General features: G+C 39.9%; 3 protein-coding genes across 5 annotated transcripts in view; 1 reads left to right on the forward strand and 2 right to left on the reverse strand.

The window, feature by feature from the left end:
- Window positions 1–420: 420 nt before the first annotated feature.
- On the reverse strand, window positions 421–8,904 carry etfa (electron transfer flavoprotein subunit alpha). Its single transcript, XM_026312352.1, has 12 exons — window positions 8,778–8,904; window positions 7,537–7,686; window positions 7,259–7,340; window positions 6,907–6,989; window positions 6,567–6,666; window positions 6,266–6,376; window positions 6,064–6,165; window positions 5,679–5,747; window positions 5,508–5,590; window positions 4,421–4,486; window positions 4,124–4,204; window positions 421–802 (listed from the first exon to the last, which is right to left on the reverse strand). Exons 1-12 carry the CDS (start codon window positions 8,814–8,816, stop codon window positions 767–769), a joined length of 1,002 nt encoding a protein of 333 aa, XP_026168137.1. The 5' UTR covers window positions 8,817–8,904; the 3' UTR covers window positions 421–766.
- A 1,363-nt stretch (window positions 8,905–10,267) lies between these two features.
- isl2a (ISL LIM homeobox 2a) lies at window positions 10,268–14,268 on the forward strand. Its single transcript, XM_026311719.2, has 6 exons — window positions 10,268–10,340; window positions 10,813–11,002; window positions 11,411–11,670; window positions 12,168–12,454; window positions 13,280–13,447; window positions 14,152–14,268. Exons 1-6 carry the CDS (start codon window positions 10,283–10,285, stop codon window positions 14,266–14,268), a joined length of 1,080 nt encoding a protein of 359 aa, XP_026167504.1. The 5' UTR covers window positions 10,268–10,282.
- Window positions 14,269–16,362: 2,094 nt separating this feature from the next.
- Window positions 16,363–25,119, reverse strand: part of scaper (S-phase cyclin A-associated protein in the ER) — a 52,885-nt gene continuing 44,128 nt past the window's right edge. For all 3 annotated transcript variants that reach the window (XM_026312511.1, XM_026312507.1, XM_026312510.1), the window contains 4 exons: window positions 23,842–23,991; window positions 18,160–18,351; window positions 17,292–17,340; window positions 16,363–17,093 (listed from right to left, as the gene is read on the reverse strand). In XM_026312511.1, coding sequence (XP_026168296.1) covers window positions 16,999–17,093; window positions 17,292–17,340; window positions 18,160–18,351; window positions 23,842–23,991 — 486 coding nt within the window. In that variant the 3' untranslated portion in view covers window positions 16,363–16,998. The remainder of the gene's footprint in view (window positions 17,094–17,291; window positions 17,341–18,159; window positions 18,352–23,841; window positions 23,992–25,119) is intronic.

The following is a 25,119-nucleotide window of genomic DNA, read 5'->3' on the forward strand; positions in this document are numbered from 1 at the left end:
TAAGTGATTGAGAGTTTTTATCCAGCTGACATGACTTGAAGCTGAACCAAACCCAGTGTTTACTGAGATTTTGCAAACTACAGCATGTCCCTCATGCACCAAAATAATTAATTAACCAGCACATGACAGATTTCATATCATTGTGCATCTAAAATATTACATTTTTATTTTAATGTTTGGAAGCTGTGTAAATATTTCAGGATGGGTTAGTTCATCATATCTCAGCCAAAAATTAAGAGAAAGTTAAAGTGGATCTTCGGACAACAAAATGTTGGAACTAATTATAGCATGAACCTTCATGATTTACCATTTACAGTATTGCAAACTAACCCTTTTTATTGTACTGTCAGGCATTTTCTATCTTGATAATGGAAAGAGGGCATTGCAAAATTAACTTAATAAAGCGAAAACATGGCAAAATATGAAAACCAGTTATTGTCAATTTAATACATTATTTTCTAAGAGCATTTCAATGTACATTGACCATTAACAGTTACATCTTACAGCCAATTGCATCTGAGACAGAAGTATGGAGACAAGTCAATCGCTCCCAAAGACGCCATTGCCTTACAAACCTATCGCCAAAGGTAAGTTCAACCTTATTCAATGACAGTGGAGAGAAAATGTATTTCAGATAACAAAACTGTTTCTGTACGCAGACATGCAGCTTCAGAAATGAGTTAAGGCAGTGGCTGTGGGTTCCTGGTTACAGTGAATTCTTCATATTGCAGGTTCTAGCTGGGTGGTGGTGGAACATTGCTTCTCCTCATTTGCTCAGTGCTTCAGTCATCTCAGGTACAACCTGAAGAGAAACAATATAAAGAATGAATATTCTATCAACATTTTACATTAGCTTTATGACAGGGACAAACTCATCACTGGACATTTCTGAAAATGTCACATTCAATGCTGTGGGACTAGATGAAACATTTGAGCTGTATATTGTTTGTGTCATTACCAAAAGGAATTCATTAATTCAACCATTTAACTTTTCCTTTAGAGCAGGGGGAGCCAACCCTCGTCCTGGTCCACTATTCTGATTTTCCCTGCCCTTCCAGCTTCTGACTGAACACACCTGATCCAGGTAATCAGCAGTGGGTCGCACAGGGATATTTGGGAAACACATACATGGACCACCACCTTAATGTGGTGGAGAGGTTTGATTGCCCGCGTGATCCTAGGAGCTATGTTGTTGGGGGTTGGAGCGCCTGGTGGCCGGGTCTCTGCCCGCCGGGCCCACTCAGGCATGGCCCGAAGGAGCTCTCCCGTGGACTCACCACTCACAGGAGGGGTCATGTGGAGCCGGTGTTTTGTGATTTGGGTCTCAGTCGAAGGCAGATGGCTCGGCCTTGGAGGGAAATGACTGGGAGAAACAGCCTCCCTGATTTGAACCTGAGCATTGTTATTGGACTTCTGTGCTAGTCACAGTTTGTCCATAACTAACACCACAGCTGTTGCGGGCCGTCCATTCCCTGTATGACCACAGTGAGAGTCTGGTTCGCATTGCCAGGGCTAAGTCGAGCTTGTTCCCGGTGAATGCTGGTCTCCGCTAGGGCTGCCCTTTGTCACCGATTCCGTTTTTTATTTTTATGGACAGAATTTCTAGGCGCAGCCTGGGTGCAGAAGGAGTCCGGTTTGGAGACCACAGAATCTCGTCTCTGCTTTTTGCAGATGACTGGACCTCAAGTGTGCACTGGGGCGGCCACAGCCAAGTGTGAAGCAGCTAGGATGAGGATCAGCATCTCCAAGTCTGGGACCATGGTTCTCAGCCAGAAAAGGGTGGATTGTCCCCTCTGGGTTGGTAGACAGTCATTGCCTCAAGTGGAGGAGTTTAAGTATCGCAGGGTCTTGTTCACAAATGAGGGTAAAATGGAGCGGGAGATCGACAGACTAATCGGTGCAGTGTCTGCAGCGATGTGGTCGCTATACCAGTCTGTCGTGGTAAAGAAGGAGCTGAGCCTTAAGGCAAAGCTCTCAATTTACTGGTCAATCTATGTTCCTACCCTCACCTATGGTCATGAGCTTTGGGTCATGTCCAAAAGAACGAGATCCTGGATACAATCGGCTGAAATGAGTTTCCTGCGCAGAGTGGCTGGGTACTCCCTTAAAGATAGGAGCTCTGCCATCCGGAAGGAACTCAAAGTAGACGTGCTTCACATCAAGAGGAGCCAGCTGAGGTGGCTTGGGCATCTGGTTCGGATGCCTCCTGGGCTTGTTCCAAAGGGAGGAGGCCCTGGGGCAGACCCAGGACACGCTGGAGAGATTATATCTCTCGGCTGACCTGAGAACACCTCGGTATTCCTCCCAAAGAGCTAGTGGAGGTGTCAGGGGACAGAGATGTCTGGGCGTCATTGCTTAGACTGCTGCCCCTGCGACCCAGCTCCGAATAAGTGGAAGAGAATGTATGGATGGATATACTTTGTCAACTAATGTAGTTCACAACTCATGTAGCCATGGTAACTATACACAAGGATGGCAACAATTCTCAAAATTTTTTAAAATAATTTTTGATTATGATGTCGCTAAGGTTTACTCCGGGTACTCCGGTTTACTCCGGTTTCCTCCCACAGACCAAAAACATGTATGTCAGGTTGATTGGTGAATCTAAATTGCCCGTAGGAGTGAGTGTGAGTGTGTGAGGTTGTCTGTCTTTGTGTGTCTATATGTGGCCCTGTGATGGACTGGTGACCTGTCCAGGGTGTACCCCTGCCTTCCACCCGAGAGAGAGCTGGGATAGGCTCCAGCAGATCCCCGTGACCCTGATTCAGGAAGAAGTGGGTATAGAAGATGGATGGATGGATGGATGTCGCTAACAAAAACTAAACAAATGGATATGTTTTGTTAAAATGATCAAATCTAATTACTACATTGTAACTAACTACTCCTCTCACTGAAAGCAGGACATGAGCAGGACACTACTCTTATCTCCCATAAATAACAGTAAATGTTTGTTATTTAAACAGCTGCCTTTGGAAATTATGCATCACTAAACAGACTGAATGGGGAGCACCTGGCTGCGTGTCTTCCAGTATTGATAAATGCACCAGCATTAGAGACCTTCCCCATCTGTGCAAACGTTGGAGCTTTTACTTGAAAAACCAAGGTTGATCAAGTGCTCTAACAACCTGCACCATCTTTGTACACAGAGCAGAACTTTAACTTTTTCACTTTGTCTTCCTCTTTCTGTATGGTTACATGGAGGGAGGGTTGGATCTGTGAAATGTATCATGAGCAAGGATTTATCCAATAAATCAAAATGTCTTGTTAAAGATCACATGGATTTGTTGCTCGTCATTATATAATAGACCACTTTTTCTGCTGGCAGATAATGGCAGCTACCACTGCAAGTATATTTCAGACCTGTGGGAAACACTGCAGTCTCTGCCCGACTTGGTCTAAGGTATCAATTGTCCATTTGGGGAAAATGTAGAAAGCCCATCCATTTTAATCAGCTATCTGAGGAGTGATCACATGTAAGGTGATCTCACCCACTAGGTCACAACTCTACTGCCGTCAGCTATTATTACTTATCACTTCAGCAGAGTTTGTCAGGACACCTGGGCTGCTCCTGCACTACTGAGGGGCTAAATAAAACATGACCAACAGGACACACATGAAAATATGACCTACTTGCCTTTCGCACACAGTACTGGACTCGGGTGTTAGTTCTGCCAACACTCCTGGCTCACTATCCCTAAGTATCAGCCTGATACAGGAAAGCAACTAAGCGTGTAAAAGGTCTGGCAAGTAGAAGCTGAATACAAACCTCAAGCAACCTTTTTAGTAACTACTGACAACATTTTACGTCTTCTGAGATGCTAATGTGTTTCTCACTCAGCAGCAGGCTCCGGCCACAACCCCCCCTCTAATTAATTCAAGAACTTAATAATTCAACAGTTGCACATTTCCATTAGGTCATTAGGTGGAATAAGGCATCGTGCAAAATTTATCAGCGAGAAAGCAAATGTTATAATCTGTCACTCTGAACTCTCGACTATCAAAACATACACTGCAAGTTCAGGCATAAAGTGCACGAGTGGTATTATGGCCTCCCCTGCTTGCATGTTTGCCAACATAAGACCATAGTGAAATTATTGCAGCAATATCAGTCCTAGACACTCACCTTGAAAAGATCAGCAACCAAGCCATAGTCAGCCACCTGGAAAATGGGAGCCTCTGGGTCCTTGTTGATAGCTACAATAGTCTGAATTTAAAAAAAACAAACAAAAAAAACAGCATGTTTATGATTCGTACACAATAAAATCATGAATAAAATGTCTACAATATTTACTACCTGTCTTTTGCTTACTCAAATGCACTGAATGAGCAATCATTCAATTAATAAAACTGGAATTTAGATTTAAATGCAGAATTTCACAGAAATGTTTTTTTAAAAATTCTTTGGCACCAGTGGCTTTACCTTGCTATCTTTCATTCCAGCCAGGTGTTGAATAGCTCCAGAGATACCAACAGCAATGTATAACTCCTGTGGACATGAACAAAAGACAACCAGACATGCGTTACTCCCTTGTAGACATGAAGAGTAATCTCCTTGGCCCTTGGAAAAGGTACACCTCAGAACTGCGATACAGCTGAGCCATATAATGACCACAGGTGTGTAATCTAGCAGAGTAAGCTGCCCAACTCCAACTCTCTCCTAAACCTGCTGAGAGAATCATTCCCTCATTTATACACTGCATTATGGATATTGCAGGAACTAATTTAATGACTCAGAGCAGAACATCAAGGTGCGAATGCAACAGTTTCTCGTAACCTTTTCCACCAAGCAGACCATGGTCATAGAATCTTCTTTACAAACTGACAGCTTTGACCACAGTGAATGATTCTGAGACTAACCACTGTTCACATACACTTGACTCTGTGGTTTTACAGAATATTAAGTGATAATAAATTGTACTTGACTAAGCACACCAGAGATATTATCTTACAGTGAAACGTGAATCTGTCATTTCACTGAACACACATACAAACATATTTAGATTAGTAGGGTGCAAAAACAAGCCAGATTTAAATTGTATTTAATTAAGTTAGCCAAATTCAGTAAGCTCGTCATAACATTTGGAAAATCCAATTTGGATACTCTGGCCTTGTCTGAGGCCCTGACCAGACACCCACTGCACTCTGCTTGAATGGATCAGTTAAATCATTTAGGGTCCTAAATGTGCCATCTAGTGCATTCTGCAGGGGCTAATGTGTGGATAATCACAGCTGGGGTAACCTGGCTGAATCACATAATGGCAAGTTAACCTTTTTAAAAGGGCAGAGCAGCCACCCCAATCATACTGAATTGCAAGCACGCTGTGTAAAGGCTAACAGACATTTATCAAAAGCAACAGACTTCTACTCTGGTACTGCCTTTAAACGTGCTTTTGAATGTAATTATTCAAATTTTGTCATTTGAAAATGTTGCCCCTCATAGCTTGATTTAATTTGCTGTACAAAAAGTAGGGTCTGCAAATCACCACTTGAGAAAAGAGACAACTTACTGGTGCAACAATTTTGCCAGTCTGTCCAACTTGCATGTCGTTAGGGACGTACCCAGCATCCACAGCAGCTCTGGATGCACCAACTGGAAAACATTTATTATGCAATTTAAAATCTATAGGAAAATAAGGATAAAGGTAATTAATTACACAAGTGGTGTGTTCCCATATTACCTGCAGCATTGAGTTTGTCAGCAAGGTCATAAAGCAGCTTGAAGTTTTCTCCACTCTTCAACCCTCTTCCTGGAAAAAAAAAACAACAAAAACAAAAAAAAAACTTAAATCTACTTAAACATTTGAAACACTGCCAAAATAACAAATCCTAATAATTACACTTCTAACTATATAATATTACGTAGGATTTACAATATTTATAGTTGAGCAGTGCTTTGACAATAACACACAAAAAGCAAGCACTGTAAGGACTGCTCTGTAATTTCCATTGTGTAAATGACAATGACAAAGTATCTATCTATGAAATGAAATCTTAGAATGAATCTAACTGAAAACCAATTGGGTTTCAATATCATTGTTTGGGAACGAGACAAATGACTCGTACCTCCTGATACAACAACCTTAGCACTCGTCAGCTCTGGACGGTCGTTCTTTGTCAGACTCTGTTCCAGCCACTCAGAAATTCCCGTGGGAGAAGGAGAAGCCACTGCAGATCAGAGGATCATTATTGACAACTAATCAACTTAAAAAGACAAATAGGTTTGTTATAGAAAAACATCCAGAGAACATCAAATGATCTACTGTACCATTTTCTGACGCAGCACTTCCTCCCTCTATTGGAGCCGCTTCAAAAGACGTTCCCCTGACAGTGAAGACCTTGATTGGCTCATTACATTTGACAGTGCTGAGAGCATTTCCTATCCAAATAAAACACCATGAAATATTATCAAATCATCTTGCAAAAAACAAGTATTATTCCATTGCATCACATCAAAGCTGTATACCACATCCAGGCAACATGAGTTAACACTTTCTGACGCATATTAAAAGTAAGAGAGAATTTAAGAAAAAAAAAAAAATCTTATTTTGTTACAATAAAAGGCTCACCTGCATAAATAGTTCTGACAAACGTGTCTGGAGACTTGATCTCAATAATATCTGAAACTGGGGCAACATCCAACTTGGCAGCCACTCTGGGAAGGAGGTTCTGCAGATAAAATGGTGAATTAGTTGAGAAATATGCATTGATCATGTCTTTTTTTTTTTTCATTTTGGTAAAACAGTCAGTGTCAGCATTTTAAATTTGAACTTTTAAACAGCATTTTTCCATAAGTTGTAAATAAAACAAATATGAGGAAAATCCATTTGATTTGTGAGAAGTCAAAGTATTTCAAAATATTCAAATGCAAATTATAGAGTACATGCACTAATCCTGCCTGTACCTCACCTTTCCAAATGCAGAAGCACCAGCACAAATGTGCGTAAAGTTGAACTGCTTTTGTGTTGCCAAGATAAGTGAAGTCAACTCCTCTGAGGAAAAAGACAGAGGCTGATTGACTCAGAAAGCCAAGGCAAAAATGACACTAAAAGCAGGGAAATCAAATGAAAAATAATCTCCCCTCCTTCATTTACTTCCGCTAAGACGTCCTTCAGCAAGTCAAGAACAACATCAAGATGGAAATGTGAGAGACTATGTCAGGTTATTGCTAAAAAGTGCAGGTCTATTCAATATCTTTGCACTCTGAATGAAGGTAAAATTAAGAAAATCACATGGATCACTTATCTTTGGTGTTACATACCTGGCAAGGCACCTTTGTAAGAATCATGCTGAGCCAACAGAACCTTCTTCACACCCTGTACTTTACTGATTTGTTCCACAACCTGCAGAGACACAAAAACAATTCGATGCACCTAGGCTTCTTGGTGACCTTCTATTCTCTGCTTATCTTCATATACATGTTCAAAGTGTACTTTGTACATTGTTTTACTGCATTTTTACTCATTCATATGAACTCACTGTCACTGCAGTCCGGCACAATGTTCTCTTAAAAAGGTCTGTCTCAAAACATTTGCCTACCTTTGTACAGTTTATTCCAGCAACCAGACAAGACACCTCTCCACCCAGCTTACTAGCAGCAGTAATAGCATTGAGTGTAATAGGGGTTAGCTTTTCATTGTTGTGCTCAGCAACCACCAAGGTGCTTTGACACCTTCGGAGGAGACCAGTCTGTTGAAGGAAAAGATGGCACCTCAGTATACAAAGCACTAAGATCTAGTGTTGCTGTATTTTAAAAGTGTATTGTGCTTGAGATTACAGAGTTTACAGACAGCCAGTTTTTTTTTTTTTTTTTGCATAAATAAAAACTGAGGCTAGAGCTAAACAATGTATGATTATTTACAACTGAAAACATGTTTTGTTTTTTTTTTATTCTTAAAACATTTTTAATATTTGATAACTCAACAATACACACTGATTATCACAAAGGTAAAAAGTATTACAATATTTTACTAAGGGGATTTTTAAGAAAAATTACAATAACTCAGGCAAAACTGTGCTCAAATGAACTTAAAAGTAAAGAGTAGATCTGTCAAATTATACTCTTTCCTATAGGTACAGCTTATCATAACATTTCGTGACACAAAAATACATAAATAAAAAACTAATTTATTAAAAACAAATTATGTACACACCATTAATTTGTTCCAATAATGACAATAAATGTAATTTGTTATTTTCATCCCTGACATTTCAGTAGCATCCTTGATGAATTGCACACACGAGCAGGGACATGTAAGATATTTGTACTGTAGTAATAATCGAACTTATTTAACCAATGCTTGTCCGGTGATTATGTGAGTAATGAGAGTGGAACACGTAGTCTAGTGGACTAAGACTCTATAATGATCAACCAGAGTAAAACATAACAGCAGCATCATCTGGACACGGCTGAGCTCTGGCAGTTGGTAAAGGTCGTTCAAATAAAGCAAAGCAAACAGAACAAACTAGCGTTACCACATGCTACCTCTCATCTATCATGGGCTAGCTACTGGTACACGTGTCACAGGAGATGAAATGCTTCTGGTAACACTTTAATAAGACCAGTCAACTCGATGACAACTTTGCAGTTTATAAATATTCGACCTTACGAGCTTTAATAGCCACTAGCCCAGCTGTGCTAACACGAGCTAACGTTAGCCGGGTAGCAGCTCGTTCAAAAAAATAAAAACAAAGGAGATAAATTGCGTGTTTTCCGTCGAGACGCCACTACAACATATCAATACAGCGTCTATGCACGTTACTGAGTTAAAGAGTCTTACCAGATGTGTCAGACTTGTTCTGTTAAAAGCTCTGTTCATCTTGGACCCTCGATCCTCTGCGCTGCAGACAGACAGAACTGTGCCAAAGGTCAACTGACGTTTCCAGCGAGTTCTCGCGAGATAAAGTGATCAAGAAGGGTAACTTTCAGTCATTTTTGTCTATATCCAAGAAATAAAACAAAACACTAGCTTGTTTGTGTGTTCAGTGTATTTTATGATGATAAATTAAACATACAGATATACATGTACTATCCAAATAATGTGGTAAAACCCTGTTAACTCTGCTTTGGAAAGACAAACGTGTGTGTCTTGCCAAATTATTAGTTGTAAAAATTATTTTGATCAACTTAGAACTTGGAATCATTTTCTGATTGAAAATGAGTTGATCTCATTTTCAGTATAGCGCATATATATATATGTGTGTGTGTGTGTGTGTTTACATAAACTTCAAACATGCAGAGCATTATTGTCAGGTCAAGTCAGACAGATCCATTTCTCCTTTTTAACGTCTGAATATTAACAATCAGTGTGTATGTGGCAGCTTTCTCATGTCGAGCCTTAATTTTTATGAATCTATTTTTCTCAAATCCTCATATTAGCTGTCAATCAACAAATATAAATTCAACGAATTTAAGGATCATGTATACACAGGAGAAAGGTTATTTACCTAAATTGTGCAGCTTATTGATCACTCTCTTCGTAGTTGCACGCTTCGTCCAGTAGAGGGCTCCCCCACTGTAGTGTGACAGCATTGGTCACTCAGAAAAAGAAAACGAAATAAAATCACAAAAACAACAACACATTTAATCGTTTTCACAATAAACAACCAACAACATCAAGAACAACAATAACAATCATTAGCCTTATCATTATCATCATCATATAGCAATTATTGGGGTAAAATGATTATATCCCCTTTATGTTTTAGAGACATAATTAAGCAATAAATGGTGATAACATTTATATATTTATTTAAATTTTCAGCAATATGTTTTGGAGGAAATCGAAAATTAATATGATGGACGTACTAGAAAACACATCCCACAGCAAAACTCTAAAATCCAGTGTTATGTCAGGCTATCATAGTGACAAATAGAGGCTTTTCATAAACACAATAACACAATAAGCTCATATGACTGCAAAAGGATTTACCAAAAAAAAATTCCTTCCTCTTGGGAAACAGAAATGAGCAAGCTGCCTTCTGAGACAAATAAAATTAAACAATAAAACAAAAAAAGAACACATCTGCCATCAACCAGAACCAGTTCAAGAAGCCAAAAGAGAAAAAAAAAAAAAAAGATCAGGGGTCCAGGAGGAGATTTGCATAGCACCTTCTTCCCGGACCCACAGAGGTCCAGGTTTGTAGACGTCACTGGCCGAGGATCTTTGTTTTCTCTCCACCTCTCGGTGGAGGAATACAAGTTTATCATCCAGCCAGGGACGGGACGGTCTCTCTGCCACTCCTCTCCTCCATCTGTCGGCTTGCACTGGGCTACTTCTCCTGTATGGTGGATATCCTGCTCAATACTTCTTTCTTGGATGATATGGGGGATCATTCAAAAAGTAAGAAACTCCTCTCTCTCCTCCTATATCACTACTGTGGTGCTTAATTGTGAGTTTTCGTTTCTCCTTTTATGACCTAACCGGCGTGTAGCTATAGTCTCTATAATCTTCTGATTTTCGCTCGATTAATTTCGAAAAGTGCAGGTATAAGGAGTGACCAAGAGACTCATCCTACGGGGAAAAAAAAACAAAACAAAACACTATAATATTCATGCAATGTTCACATGCACTTACATTGTGCCTGTGTTTAAAGCGATCCGTTCCGTATATGTTGCTTAGTGATATTTTTAGTTCATGGTGTGTCATTAGAATCATTCAGCGATATTAGTGGAAGAGCCTTCACGTTTGTTACAATACGTACACGACAGTGTGTCCTCCTGAAGTGCAGGGCTGACGGGGGTTTAACGGGGATGTCACTGGGATTAAAAGAGCGCACGCAGTGTTGCATTAATGCATTCCCCTTCTCACACAGAGAAGTCGGGAATCGCAATGTGTGTGGGCTGTGGAAGTCAGATACACGACCAGTACATCCTGAGAGTCTCCCCGGACCTGGAGTGGCATGCAGCCTGTCTCAAGTGTGCAGAGTGCAGCCAGTATCTGGACGAGACGTGCACTTGCTTCGTCCGGGACGGAAAGACTTACTGTAAAAGAGATTATGTAAGGTAGGAGTCAGTTTTCTGGATTTGTTTTACTTCCCTGTGTTTTGTAGAGGCCACGTGTCACGCTGTTCAAAAGAAAGCTGTGGATGAATTGGGCATCTGAAATGAAATCAAATAGTATTTCCATAATGCATAAAATACCGTTCATTTTAATTGCAAATGTGCATGTTGTACAAATGAAAGTGCGCAAACGTGCACCATGCATGACCCGCAGATCCGAATAAGATTTGTTTTGCGGGCACTTAGTTTGTGTTTTTATTCATTCCCTGTGATATTAGTTATTTGCTCACATTTTTTGTTCTTCTTTGATTGGAACAAGAAATGAGATCCACATCATTTTCATTTCACTGAAGAACTTGTGTAGGATTATAAAGTGGATTTGGACCAACCGATGTTTGCGCTCCTTTTCAGGTTATTCGGCATCAAATGCGCAAAATGTAACATGGGCTTCTGCAGCAGCGACCTGGTGATGAGAGCCCGGGACAATGTTTATCACATGGAGTGTTTTCGATGCTCGGTGTGCAGTCGACACCTCCTACCGGGAGACGAGTTCTCCCTGCGGGACGACGAGCTGCTGTGTCGAGCGGATCACGGTTTGCTGGTGGAGCGGGCCTCTGCAGGCAGTCCGCTCAGCCCGGGGAACATTCACAGCAGACCGCTGCACATCTCAGGTACGGGCTGGTTGTTACTCCTACAATATCTTTCTGCAGAAAAATGTAAAAAGGGCATAATAGTGCATGAGATTATTATTAGGCTATTTCTTCTTCTTCTTATTATTATAATCATCATTAATTCTATTCTTATTGTTATAAAAATTGTAATAATTATTATTGCATTGTAAAACTTGGGTTTATTTGAGCAAAGTCAACTCGATAATCATATTTTATGTATATAGGCCAAATTATTTTAAGATACTGTCAGACTTGTCAATATATTTCAATGGTTTTTTATAATAAGCCTGCGTAAGTATAAGGAAAGTAGTCAGAGTAGTCTAAAATATTTGGTAAAGTTGTCTGTGTTAGTTGTAAAAACTTTTCTTTTCATTTTTTAAAATTTACCTTCAGGCTACCATTTTTTGTAGCCTATTTATTTATGATTTACAGATTCATTGAATTCAATAAAGATTTATTGGTTTGAGGATTTAACTTGGATTTTTCCATTCACTCAGATCCGGTTTCGGTCCGGCACCCTCCTCATCACCGGAACCACGTCCACAAGCAATCCGAGAAGACCACCCGGGTCAGGACGGTACTGAACGAGAAGCAGCTTCACACCCTGCGGACATGCTACAACGCGAATCCGAGACCGGACGCACTGATGAAGGAGCAGCTGGTGGAGATGACCGGCCTGAGCCCCAGGGTCATCCGCGTCTGGTTCCAGAACAAGCGCTGCAAAGACAAGAAGAAATCCATCCTGATGAAGCAGCTTCAACAGCAGCAACACAGTGACAAAACCGTGGGTTTTTAGCTTTTTATACTTTCATGGAATAACTAAAAAAAAAACCGCATGATTATTTTTAGGCTACTCCAAAGTATCTTGTGCAATTTTCTTGCTCTCAACACTTACAGTTAATTTCTCCACTGATTAAAACACACAGGGGCCTTTGGAAAACCGTGTCTGTGTAACCGACCAGTTAAACAAATAAGGTTCCTGTGCAGTGTTAATGTCAAACAAAGAAAGAAATATACTGCTGGAGAAAACCGATGATAAAAATGAAATGAAAATCAGATTTAGTGCAAGGCCGACAATCCCTAAGTGGCGTTGAATGATCAATTTAAATAAAAGATCATTCATTTCTTTAAAGAAACTAATAACATCCGTGTTAATGACGCCACACTCGTCTTTCCTCTTCTTCCAGTTTAGTTTAGCCTAAAGCTGTGGAGTTACAGATCAGAAAAAAAGTGATAAATTGAATAATTGAATTATTTTTATAGTATTTTGGGGAGCAGACCGAGTTAAACACCCTTTATCCAACCACACTGCAGAATTACATTTAGATTCAGTCTATTTTACACCGATGATAAAACGCAGACGCAGACAGTTTATTGCGCATTTTTTTGCAGACTTCGCTAATGATCATAAAACTCTATATTGTTCTCGAATGTTTAGTTTCTCGCCTCACAAAACTGGCTTTTGGCTCCTTCATAATGAGAAACATCTTAAATCGTATTTCTCTCTGCGTTACTTACCCTGAAATCACAGTGACTTTACCTTGTCCACATTACGGGCCAATATTTGAGTGTTTTTGTTTTGGTTTTTTTTCTCCTGTTCCTCCTTTAGAATCTGCAGGGCCTGACAGGCACACCTCTGGTAGCAGGCAGTCCGATCCGGCACGACAACACAGTTCAGGGGAATCCTGTGGAGGTTCAGACCTACCAGCCACCGTGGAAAACCCTCAGTGACTTCGCCCTGCAGAGCGACCTGGACCAACCCGCCTTCCAGCAACTAGTAGGGTCACATGAAAAATTTCACAAACAAATATATAACGTTAGAGAGTATACAAAGAGAGGAGCAGGCTGAGATTCCTATAGAAACAAAGAAGCTAAAAGAGTCTTACAATAACTCAAGATTCAACAGATGAAGATGATGCTCTAATTAAGATGTTGATGATGATGATGATGATTGTGGCATTCAATTAAAACAAAACAAACAAACAATGTAATTCATCTGTAAAAGTAATCACAACGTTATGGCTTAAAATCCAGTTGATGTTTTTCATTTCCAAAAGATTGAAGTGCAAACTGCTGCTGCTTCTTGTGCCAAACTGTTTCTCAACCTTGCACAGGCTCCCACCCCTGGAGTTACTTAATATGCTGATGGGATCTCGCGTAATTTACAAGACTGATAAAGTGATGTGATTTCAAATGTTTTTTTGGGTTTTTTTTTTTTAATACGTGGGCTTAGTAGTAGCTACTAATACACGGACGGAAAAGAGATTAAACATAGCCCTCCCTCTAATCATTTCTACATCCATTTGGAGCTGCCTTACTGAAATGACAGGCCCTCACATAACATGTTGACATCTCTTTAATTGGGGTTACGTGTTTGGCACCAACACATATTAACAGGCTAAATGCTGTCGAAAACCATAAGTCATTTACGGTAAATCATGTATTCCTTTTTGATTTGACACCCTCTGTTTCCCCCGGCAGGTGTCCTTCTCTGAGTCGGGCTCTCTGGGAAACTCCACTGGCAGTGACGTGACCTCTCTGTCGTCGCAATTACCGGACACCCCGAACAGTATGGTCCCGAGTCCAGTCGACACGTGAGGAGGCCCCAGGGGGTCAGCTGGAGCATCCCAGAGCGCACCCTGAGTCTTCTGCAGGGACGCGCCAAGAGCTCAGTGACATTTTAATCAAGAAAAACGAATAAAGGACCAGGATGGATTATGTTCGAGGATACATTCAGGTCCAGACTGGAGGATTGGAGGTCTGACTGCTCTTTTTTTTTTTTTTTTTTTACATCTAAGCATTTTAGCTCACGGACCTTGCTCAAGGACACTCCGGCAGGACGCACAGCTGTTTACGGACATCACTCTCCTAGGACACTTTGACTTCTAACATGCTGCCAATGCCTGAACTGGACAATACGCAGGGAATATGTTGTTGTGGGATGCAAACACCTGAGGGCTGGTGCTGGACGTCTGAACATTAACGCTTACAGTATGTTTATCAGGATATAACAAACTGTGTAGATGTGCATGACTTGTAAGTTTCACTATCGACTGTTGTAAATTTATGAAAAACGAGAGAGGCGCATTGTTCGCGTTTTCTCCTCCCCCCCAAAATAAGTTATTATTATTTATTATGAGGACAGACATAGCCGAGCTTATCAATAAAACCGTAGGTCTAACTGATTACCTGCTGCATGCAAAAGTCCATTTGTTCTCGAAGACCTTCAAAAACTTAATTATAGTGGACAAAATAAACGAGTTTGAAGGTAAATGGAGACCCATCTGCTACTTATAATGCTTGACATTTTAAAGTGGAGGTTAGAGATGGAGAAACAGGTCACAATTCAAACTTTTATTAAGGGCAACTAATTAAAAGCCAAGTTTAAAAAAAAGACGTCGGTTGCTTGAATATGTCGGTATTAACAAATGTTCAGTGGCGCAGACTTTTGGGTGCTGTTTTCTGCAAGTAAGCTGTGAGTTTCAGTTTACAAAAGCCTCAGGTAGTGTGGCCTATAAAAGTTTGAAACCCTGCTCATATTTAGAACCTGCTCAGTTCCTTAAGCCAAGTGGATCAGTGACTGATGGTTGACGATATTATTAACCATTTGGCCCGTGCGTCATAGGTCACTGAAGCAGACACAATAGGATGAGTTCACTGTTTAATTTTTTTTGAGATATTATTATATTTTTTGAATAGTCTATTTTTATCTATAGCAAATGTTGCACCATGTTTTTTTCCCCGTGATTGGCCTATTTAAACACTTGTCTTAGTGCCATACTTACCTGAGGCCCATGGATACACGTCTAGACAGAGGACAGGCAGCGGCGGCCCCTTATCTGCATCTGGCATCACCTGCAAAGGATACACTGAAAGGACCCACAACAAAACGTGCAGCCGCACAGCGCTGAGGGGACTCCCAGCCCGGGGACGCATCCTGGCGTGTCTTGAGTTTATTTTCATTCCAGTAGGAATCCTGATCGGCAAACAGCCGCTGGACAAGAGAGCATGCAGGTCAAGCCGGGAGTGACACACTACACCTCAACAATTTGTTAGGGAGGATCGGCTTTTGTCAGTGGAGGAAATAAGAGTCTCATTGAAATTCAAAAATCCTGTTAAGCCTTTTAGATATGCTGATAAACTGAATCTTTCAACCGTGTGCATGAGACAGGGCAGTGGCAATAGATTTAAGAAAAAAATCCAAAAATACCCCAAAAACAAAAACAAACAAAAAAACCTGCCACCCATAAAATGGTACAGCTTAAATCAGCTCATAACGCTCAAAATAAACAAGTCTACACACTTACCATAAACTTGTGGGATAATTTAGTGGATTTTAATTAAACTTAGCTTTAGCAGGTTTATAAGTGCTGCTTAAACATGTAGGTTGATTGCCCAATGTGTAACTTCAAGTTTCATTGAATAACAAACGTCAGGCTACCACATCATTTTGAATATAGATTATAACCAAAATTTTGACAGTGGTATCCTAAATTAAATTCAGAAGCTGTTTAAAATATATACATTCTGTGAAAACCAGTTTGTGGTCTAAAGGTCTAAATTTACACCAGTTTTTATAGATTCAACATTACTTGATAAAAAATACAAGATACAAGATTAAGTGCTGGTGTTTAAGTAATTAGTTTACATTTGTTCATTTTGTATGGGATAAAACAGAAGAACCACAATACATAACCGTAAGTATTTTATTTTATATGTTAAAGGTAAATAACTCAATAAATTAATTTGTAAATGGCTCTGAACACAGAGGGGAAAAAAGAAAAACAAAAATGTAAAAATATAAATCTGAACACACCATTTTCAATCAAGGCGAGTCATTTAACTTATAACTGGCGTAATGTACTGCAGATTAGAGATAATATTCTGGTCACTCACATTCAAAAATAATAATACAATAAATTAGCACTAACGGTATTGATGAAAATGTTTGGCAAATGATTATTTACACTATAAACACAGGTTGCAGATTTCAGCTGTCAATGCCTTTAGAATGGATCAATTTCTACCACTAATGGAAACAAAAAGAGACAAATGGCATGTGTAGACAGGAAACCGGGTGGTTGTGAATGATCTAACTGCAATGTATTGCGCAAATTTCTTATAAATCTGATCTCCAAGAAATCAAAACAGATAGGATAAGTCTTCACAATCTTTACATTTGACAAAGTGTCAGGAACATTTAACGTACTTATGTACAAACCTTAAGTCAGGAAAAAAAAAAAAAAAAGAACACAAAAATTGCCATGTCTCAGTCACTTCTGTAGTGTTTATACTGTGCTTATCCATTCTGAGTAGTGTGCAACTCCATCACTCCTGCTTCTTGAGAAAAAACTGCAATGCTGAGTCCCACTGATCTCTTGGAAAGCGGTTTGACAACTCGCAGTAATCCAGCAGCTGAGGAACTTTGCACAGACAGAAAAGAACGAAGACATTATAGCGAGTGTTTGAGAGAGAATTTCACCAATATACACCCAACATGTGCTGGGAGAAATTTGGATTGGAGAAGCCAACATATCAGACAACACTGTTAAATCATTAAAATATATTTTAGAGAAAAGAACAAAATTTGTTTTACATTTACATTTATTTGAACAACTTACCCGCTTGCTTTCCTTTGTTGTCTGAATCTTTCTCATTTGCGGCACAGTCCTAGTGGAATTAACAAGGAGCATTAGAGACTACTATAACAGTGTACTGCAGCTAATAGTGATGTTAAGTGTGTAAATTTTATTTGTTTCATGTCAAACTAATTAATGTTTCCAGTAAAAAAAAACAAAAAACAATCAAACCAAAAAGTAAAATATCCAGCAAAATTTAAACCAACAGTTTAATCTAACTGCAATTTGTTAATCCAACCAGATGTTTTCAGTAGAATAAGTGATATACAACCACCCTGGTTCAAATTGTTACACATTCCCAAGAATGCTCTCGAGGTTAACTCAACAATGAGGGCAACGGGGCAAGACGTCATGCATTACTGCTTTGTTTGAAAGAAATGACAATAGCTTGTCTTCCTCTGAATGGAAGTTAATCGGTGTCTAAACAGTGGTGGTTGCAGAGCGGTGACGGGTGTGTTGTCAGAGGAAGATGGAAGAGACAAGCTGTGTACTGGGAGTCAAACCAGTGGCAGGTAAATCCACTGTGATGGAAGCCATTTATCTTTGTAAAAACCTGCCTGTTACAGATTCACCGGGGCCCAGGTGAGCAATTGTTGAACAGCTGTTGCAGAAGCTGTTTCCTTCTCACGTGAAAAAAAAAAAAAAAAAAAATTACTGAGTTTGGCAAAACTCTCAAGGCCACAAGGATCCTTTTGATTATTTATATATTTTTGAATATAAATTTTTAATGTATTTTCATACTCGTTTTTATCAGAAGAATTGGTTTGGCTGCATTATCCCCAGTTGTACGTACTTGAGACCGCATTTTAATCACTGATTTCTTTATGTCTGACCATGGTCCCACATTTACCTGAATGAATGTAGCCAGGAGCACACAACTCATCTCCTGCTGCAGGATGACCTTGTTCTGCGGGTTGTTGTAGCAGGCCGAAATGAGGGAGGGGAAGAGGACTCTGATGAGACGCGGATGGCTGAAGTACTGAAAGGGCAACTGACACAGTTTCTGCAGCACGCTGGGCTGGCGGCCAGACTGCACTATCACCTGTACACACAAAGAACAGGACCAGTCAGTCACTAAGCCAGTCAGGCGGCCACTCACTAGCACTGCTGGTTGTAAATCACTGACTTGTGCTCCTCCCACATGTAAATCTGCCACTAAAACAACACACCAACAGCCATTAGGAGGAGAGCTGGGGGACACAGCCTCCCGACACAGAATTACAAGCTACACAATAATAGGGTGCTTTTTGTTCCTCCTTTGTACGGGTGACAACATTGGAGATGAGTGCAATGACTGTAAAATGTAAATGTAAATTAATATTATCAGTGGTTCAAACTTCACTTACAAGTTTTGTGTTAAGCAACACTGAATCAAAGAATAATGCAGGAGTGAAGCCCAGGTTTAGAGGGCATTCATAGTGCAACAGGAGGGGAGTGATGCATTACAGGCAGGGTGAGCAAACCTTTACCAACAGTTTGGCCACCCCTCAACTATACAATTAATGGGATTTTCACCCTGCTGACATCCTGCTCTCCATCACAGCCTACAAATCACACATCATCACATCCGGGCCAGCAGTATTAAAACCAAATCACTCAGCCTCTTTGAGTGGAATGCTCTGGTTGAGCCTGGAAGATGCCTGAGCACCCTCTGAGAGCCATGGGGTCAGCATGGTAAATCCTGACTCTGGGAAAAAAACAAAAAAAAAACAAAAAAAAAAAAACACATTGCTTTACGGGTACATACTATGGGACTGAGGGCTTAAGACCAAAGGAAACCATAGGGCCAAGGTGAGGTGCCTAAGTCATAGTGACATAAATTCACAAAGTTTACAAGATTTGAAAAGTCCGTTCTCTGATACTCTTCCATGGGCTTTTTCTTTGATAGTGCACTCGTTTAAGAAGCAGGATAAACAAAACGATAATTCATCACTTTTATCAGTTCAAGGTGAAGCTTCTCAGAACTTCCCTCTACAGCAGCGTTCAAAAGGGACACAAAACAGTGCCACTTCCTATAATCATTTGTCTGATGAATCCATATGGACACGTCAAACAATCTGAACTGTAATGGATTACAAATACTTGAAAATGTGAAGAGCATTGCATTTCTCAACCTGAAATGTAAAGTTTGGTTTTTAAAGCTAAAAGACCATGTGAAAATGCTCTGCTCTGGAGTGTATGATTACATCCAGTATTGAACTGAACAGAAAAAATATAGTGTGGACTACATTACAAAGATGAAAACTGTGCTCTGAATATATTTGAGCAACAGTGGAAGAACAAAATCCCCACAGTTTCTCTGACTCAATAAGTGTTTTTCCCAAAGGAATGCAGGACTCACTCGACAAATTCACTCACTGAAGAAAGGGGAAAAAAAAAGGCAAGCACTGGTTGTTTTCAAAAGTAGAGCTGCTTGTTTTCATTGCATATAGTTTTAACATTTTCATGCTACTTTCTACTAAATCCTACAGAATCTTATTCATCTTGTCCATTGCAACATTGCAAGCAAAGATGAACTGGCAATTGGCATAGGGAGTGATAAATTGATGCAGCTGAATTCATTAGGGTGCCAAAACCATGATTCTGAACTTAGCTTGAAGGATCTCTTCATTCTTGTGTTTTACTTTAGGACATTTATGGTTTCGGTATCATAATTTAACACCACAGCAAGTGTTGGATGTTTGAGCTGGGGCTCTAAGGAGATCCAACCCACAAATCACCCGGCAATCTCATAATCCCCCACTATGCACAGTTCCATCTTCAGCTGCCTAAACAAGTTGTCCACCCTCAAGAGCCTGACGCAGATGGACATAAAACAAAACCTGGTGGCAGCAAGCGGTAACAGAGAAACCGAGTCCCCTGCCAACTTTCCAAGCTGCTACCAGGTGAAGTGCACCACCAGAACCTGAAAAGGTTTCCAACATGAGATTATACTGTGGTGCTACTTAGTCCAGCTCTGCTGAAGTATCTGCAACTCAAAGCCTGACATCATAAAGCCAACAACAAGCCTCTGAACCCATGCATCTGGCCTGCATGTAACACAGACCCAATAAAAACAAGTAACTTGGTTGTTCTGTTCTTCCTGAACTTCAGAGATCTGGCATTTTCAAACTGACAAATTTTATGACACTTCCATTATATAACTTCCACACTGTCAACAATGACAACAAAGGGTATGTAAAGGTAATGTTCTGAAACACAAACAAATTCCTGTGAAAACCCAGTGTAAAACAAGGTTAAGGCAGATTTATGAACACAGGGAAAAAAGACCCAGCCATGCAATAACACAATTCTCAAGTTCACCTGTATCTGTGATGCTGCAGTAAATCAGAGCATGTCAATGTCTATTTTTTTTAATGTTATACAAACAAAGTGACAATCTTGAATGTGTAGCGGAATCTCCATTCATCATAGAGTTCAGACAGATGAAAACACCTCAGGAGGAACCAGTGTCAGAGCAGGGCCATATATGTGACACTTGGATCCACAATATAAACCAGATCCATCTGCCTTACCTGATAAGACAAACAGCACAACAGACACCACAAAGCAAAGTTAGTCAAATAACAGTTTAGTGCTGCTTTAAAACATTTACAATGGCTTAGTGAGATGTGCACAGGAAGTTGTGCAAATTGCCTCTGGACAATTGGATTCTAGCAAAGCAGACATTGACATAGACACTCCAACTTGACTTGTAAGGCAACTGTCAGATGTTTAAAAATCCCATAAAACCTACTATTTACACAATAAAGCTTAATAACGCTTTAATTTATCTCTATGAGATGACGCTGTCATTCCATCCCAGATCCTACAGCTGATAGTTCTGCTCTGAAACTAACCTAACGACAGTGTTACAGACAAATGGAAACTCCTCACTGAAAGGTTTGCGGGGATAAAATGTCCTCAGCTTCACTTAAAGTTTGGTGGACCTGCGTTCACCCTTGAAACAGAGTGTAAATCATCTACAGAGCTAACAATCAAGCTCACTCCTGCCAGTCAGTGGAGAGTGTGTCTGTCTGCATTTCCCTGCCTCTGTTTACTCTGCTGGGTGATACAGAGTGTGCATTCCCCTGTGCCGGCTCCCTATGGTCTGCATGAGCTGCACTTCCCCTGCAGGCAGTGAGGGCTTGGTTGTCTTGGCAGTAATGGACTGCTGAAGGGAACATTTCAACATCAGGTTAACAGGAATTACAGGCCCAAAGCTTGGCTTGGGCCTGCGGGGCAGAGGAAACGCCTTCGTAGAGAATGGGAAGAAGAGGAATGACCCGACAGATAAGGCTGAGCTCTGGAGATGTGTGTGGGATGTTCAGTCTAGAGATGACCGATAACTTACAGGACGGTTTAGAAAAAAAAAAAAAAAAAAAAAAAACTGTTTTGAAAATATAAGCACAGAGGAGTCAGGTAATATCAGCAAGCCCGAGTGGGGAAAACTATCCAAAGACATTTATCAACAGGTCCATACCTTACCTGAAATTAGACCTGTTTCTGAGTGTGTTATGAGGGAAACAGCATGTGTGTTTGTGTATGGAGCTCAAACGGTTTTGTGTGTGTGTGGCATTTTTCCATAATGGAAAAAAAAGCCAAGTTTTCTTAAGATTTCCACACTCCTAAATTGCTTGTGTTTTTCTAAAAAGCAAGCAGGAATCAGGTGAGTTAACATGTCAACAGTTTACAATTACAGTCCCGTCAGCTCAGAGATTCAACAGATCATCACTCTGGGTGAATCACAAATGAATCACTGTATTTAAAGACGAGGAGATTACCGGTACATATCTCTTCAAGAAAAGGGGAAATACAGTTACATGTCAGTTACAAAATAGCTTTCATTTGTTCCTTTGTTTTGTGAAAAGGTCTTAATGGACACACCCAACAGACAATAAAACATATGGCTACATGGCTCAGTGGCCCCCATGAGCAGACACACACTTGAAAAACACACAAGCCTACATATGTCACTCTCCCAATTGCTTTTTGTCTGACAAGGTGAATTATTCATGCCCCCAGAGCAGAGGGAATATATCACCACGTGTAGTGCTGCTTCAAAGTTTTGCTTTTTATGAGATGCCCTATTTCTACAGTGTACACACACACAGAAATATATATATGTATATATAAACAAAAGCCTGTGTGCTGACAGTGAATCAGTAGTCTCTGTGACCGTACAGGCCTCGGGTCGCACTGCTTTTGTGTTCTGCCAATGCTTACATTAGCTTGAGAAAAGCTCAAGCTGCTCTAAATATTCTCCTTAACGCCATCCATCTCAGCGCGGAACTGAATGGACACATTCCAGGAACTGGACTACTGGCAAAGATCAACTCTATGTAGAGGGATCTTGTTTCCCAACAATCTATACTTGGAATATGATTTTTTTTTTTAAAGATCTAAATTAAACCCAAGCTTAAACCTGAAAAAATATAAGACATTTCTTTTGCGTTATATTCAAACTTTCTTTGGGGCAGTAGGTTGTGGAGGTAAATTTGCAACATGCAAATGTGTGTGTTTTTCTTTTTATCCAAATAGAGTTAAGGAAGGCTGATATTTTAATGCTGCTCTGGGTGTACAAGGACAAATCATCTGTCACTCACTTAATTTAATCATCAGTCCTCATTTAATTATTCAGTGTAATATGCAAACTGGTTCTACAATGACTAACAAATGTTCTTTCTGTACATCAGAATAATTAAAATCGATAGGAGCTGAGAGAAGAGCTTAAGTGCCATAGACTGGAGGTGAAACGTTTAATTAGTAAAAGAAAAAAAAAATAGAATCAGTAATCAGCCTATAAATTGTTGCAATGGGGGTCGACTCCAACTGTGCGGACATGAATGCCATATCAGAGGTTTGAGACTGAAGCTGTGGCTGCTGCCTGTGTGGGTCAGGCTTAATATAATCAAAGCCCAGCCAACTGTAGCTGGATAATCAGGGGCCCAGTAAAAGGGCCATGCATGACGGCAAATTACACAGCAGCCAGGTCTGCTTTATCACATCCTGCTCACTTATATAGAGCTCTTTAAGTAGTTGTAACACCAGAGCCAGCACACTGCCCCGCTTTACCAGGAGAGAACAATGGGTCACTCTGTGGGACAATAGATGACACACAGACCAAAAGCTGGAAGGTGCCAATGCATGAATTTTTAAATAGGTGCTTTCTGTTACAATTACAAAACTACACATTTTTTCTGACAAATAAAACATGAGCAGAACAAAAGTAAGATGATATTACCTGTTAATAATACACAGCTTTTCACAGATAAAAAAGGCAACTTTAACAAATAAACAGTTGGTGGATTGTCAGTAAAATTAGTCTACTGTAATTTCACCAATCAATTAATAAAATAACAGAAATTTGCCATAGCATGTTTTACATACTTATAATTTAAACAATTATTTGAAAAAAAAGTGCACTATTTAATAAGAAAACACTTGTAGGGTACAGTATTAAATATAACAAAAGCCGTAATTCAGTGTTTAGAGTAGTTTAGTTTAGTTAAATTAATTTCTGTCGAGGCAATGCATGTTTAAACTGGTTTACCTGGTTGTCAGGGTGGTTAACAGTGAAGTATCCCACACAAATGATAACTTCGTGCAGCAGATCTTCAGAGGAGTGCTGGGTGCAGTACCAAAGCAGAGAGCTGACGATGTGTCGGAAAGCTAGAGAGAGGCCCTCAGCTCCTAGAACGGACTGATATGTCACACACAAAACATTTTACTGAGTACCATTCTAAACTGACCATAAATTGTCTATGACTTACTACGATGAGTTCAATACAGTAACAATGCACAGTAATAAAATGTAATTTGGTTTGCTGGTGGAAATATACATGGAATAAAAGTACAAGCAACTGCAGTGGTGTCCCACCATAAAATTCCTCAACACTGCTCAGAAATGAGATGCTAGGAGCAGCTCACAGACAGTATTTATTAAACATGTCAGTGTGACAGAGCACCATAAGATCCTCATAGTTCCACTGGAAATTTGGGTGTGTGACCATTGTAAAATCCATAAACGAAATACCTGAGAAATGACATTAACTATTTTAATCAATAATCAATGCATTATTGACATACTGGCAATATACTGAACTAACGCAACCATCAAGTTGAATAAAAGCAAAATGTTACTGAACAATGAATAAATACATTTCAACAAATCAACTCAGTTTGAAAAGGCAAACATGAAAACCTCAGAGTCAGGAGGGTAACAGGCATTTTAAATTTGGATGTGTTCTTTTTTTTTTTTCTTGTTTGAGAACCACAGATTTGTTGCAGGATAATATGCTGAAATGCAACCACAGCAAAACCCAGTTTTCTATCCTGCAATGGATCCATTTGAAATTCTTTTTTAAATATATTACTGGAAGCTGTTGGAGCAGCAGAGTGAGTTAATGACCTGAATTCTGATCATCCATCCACCGCAATACATATTATCCGGTGCTGTTAGGTAATGTGAAACACAAGGTGATTACAACTCCCAGCCAAAAAATAGAGACATTATTTAAAATGTTCATAAAACTCCGGCAGCGAAATGCTTTCATTTCCAGCTGTTTTGAGTTGCCTGAATGTGGCGGGTCAGTAGAAGGAAGCTGCTTCAAAGTAATTACCACAAGACATTAAAATAATTAACAGCAGTCTTGCTTCCTCTTGTGCCTTGCTGTCTATGTGGTGACTTAGCACAGTGAAGCTGTCGCTCTCTCCTCCTTTGGGTTGGTAATGTACGGCCCAGCATACAGTGCTAATCACCCATACTCCATCCTAACGGCTGACCCACTGGGCTCTATTCAACCTCAACAACTGACCTGGGGTCAAAGGG

This window comes from Mastacembelus armatus, chromosome 6 (genome assembly GCF_900324485.2).
Source record: "Mastacembelus armatus chromosome 6, fMasArm1.2, whole genome shotgun sequence".
NCBI classification, from domain to species: domain Eukaryota; kingdom Metazoa; phylum Chordata; class Actinopteri; order Synbranchiformes; family Mastacembelidae; genus Mastacembelus; species Mastacembelus armatus.

Bases quoted from the DNA above. Each gene is read 5' to 3' on its own strand.
- etfa (XM_026312352.1), bottom strand. From the start codon at position 8,816: ATGAACAGAGCTTTTAACAGAACAAGTCTGACACATCTG. The intron at 6,166-6,265 runs GTACAGTAGATC...TCTGATCTGCAG, and splicing joins AAGTGCTGCGTCAGAAAATG to TGGCTTCTCCTTCTCCCACG. The intron at 5,591-5,678 runs GTAATATGGGAA...AATGTTTTCCAG, and splicing joins TGACAAACTCAATGCTGCAG to TTGGTGCATCCAGAGCTGCT.
- isl2a (XM_026311719.2), top strand. From the start codon at position 10,283: ATGGTGGATATCCTGCTCAATACTTCTTTCTTGGATGATATGGGGGAT. The intron at 11,003-11,410 runs GTAGGAGTCAGT...GCTCCTTTTCAG, and splicing joins TGTAAAAGAGATTATGTAAG to GTTATTCGGCATCAAATGCG. The intron at 11,671-12,167 runs GTACGGGCTGGT...CCATTCACTCAG, and splicing joins CAGACCGCTGCACATCTCAG to ATCCGGTTTCGGTCCGGCAC.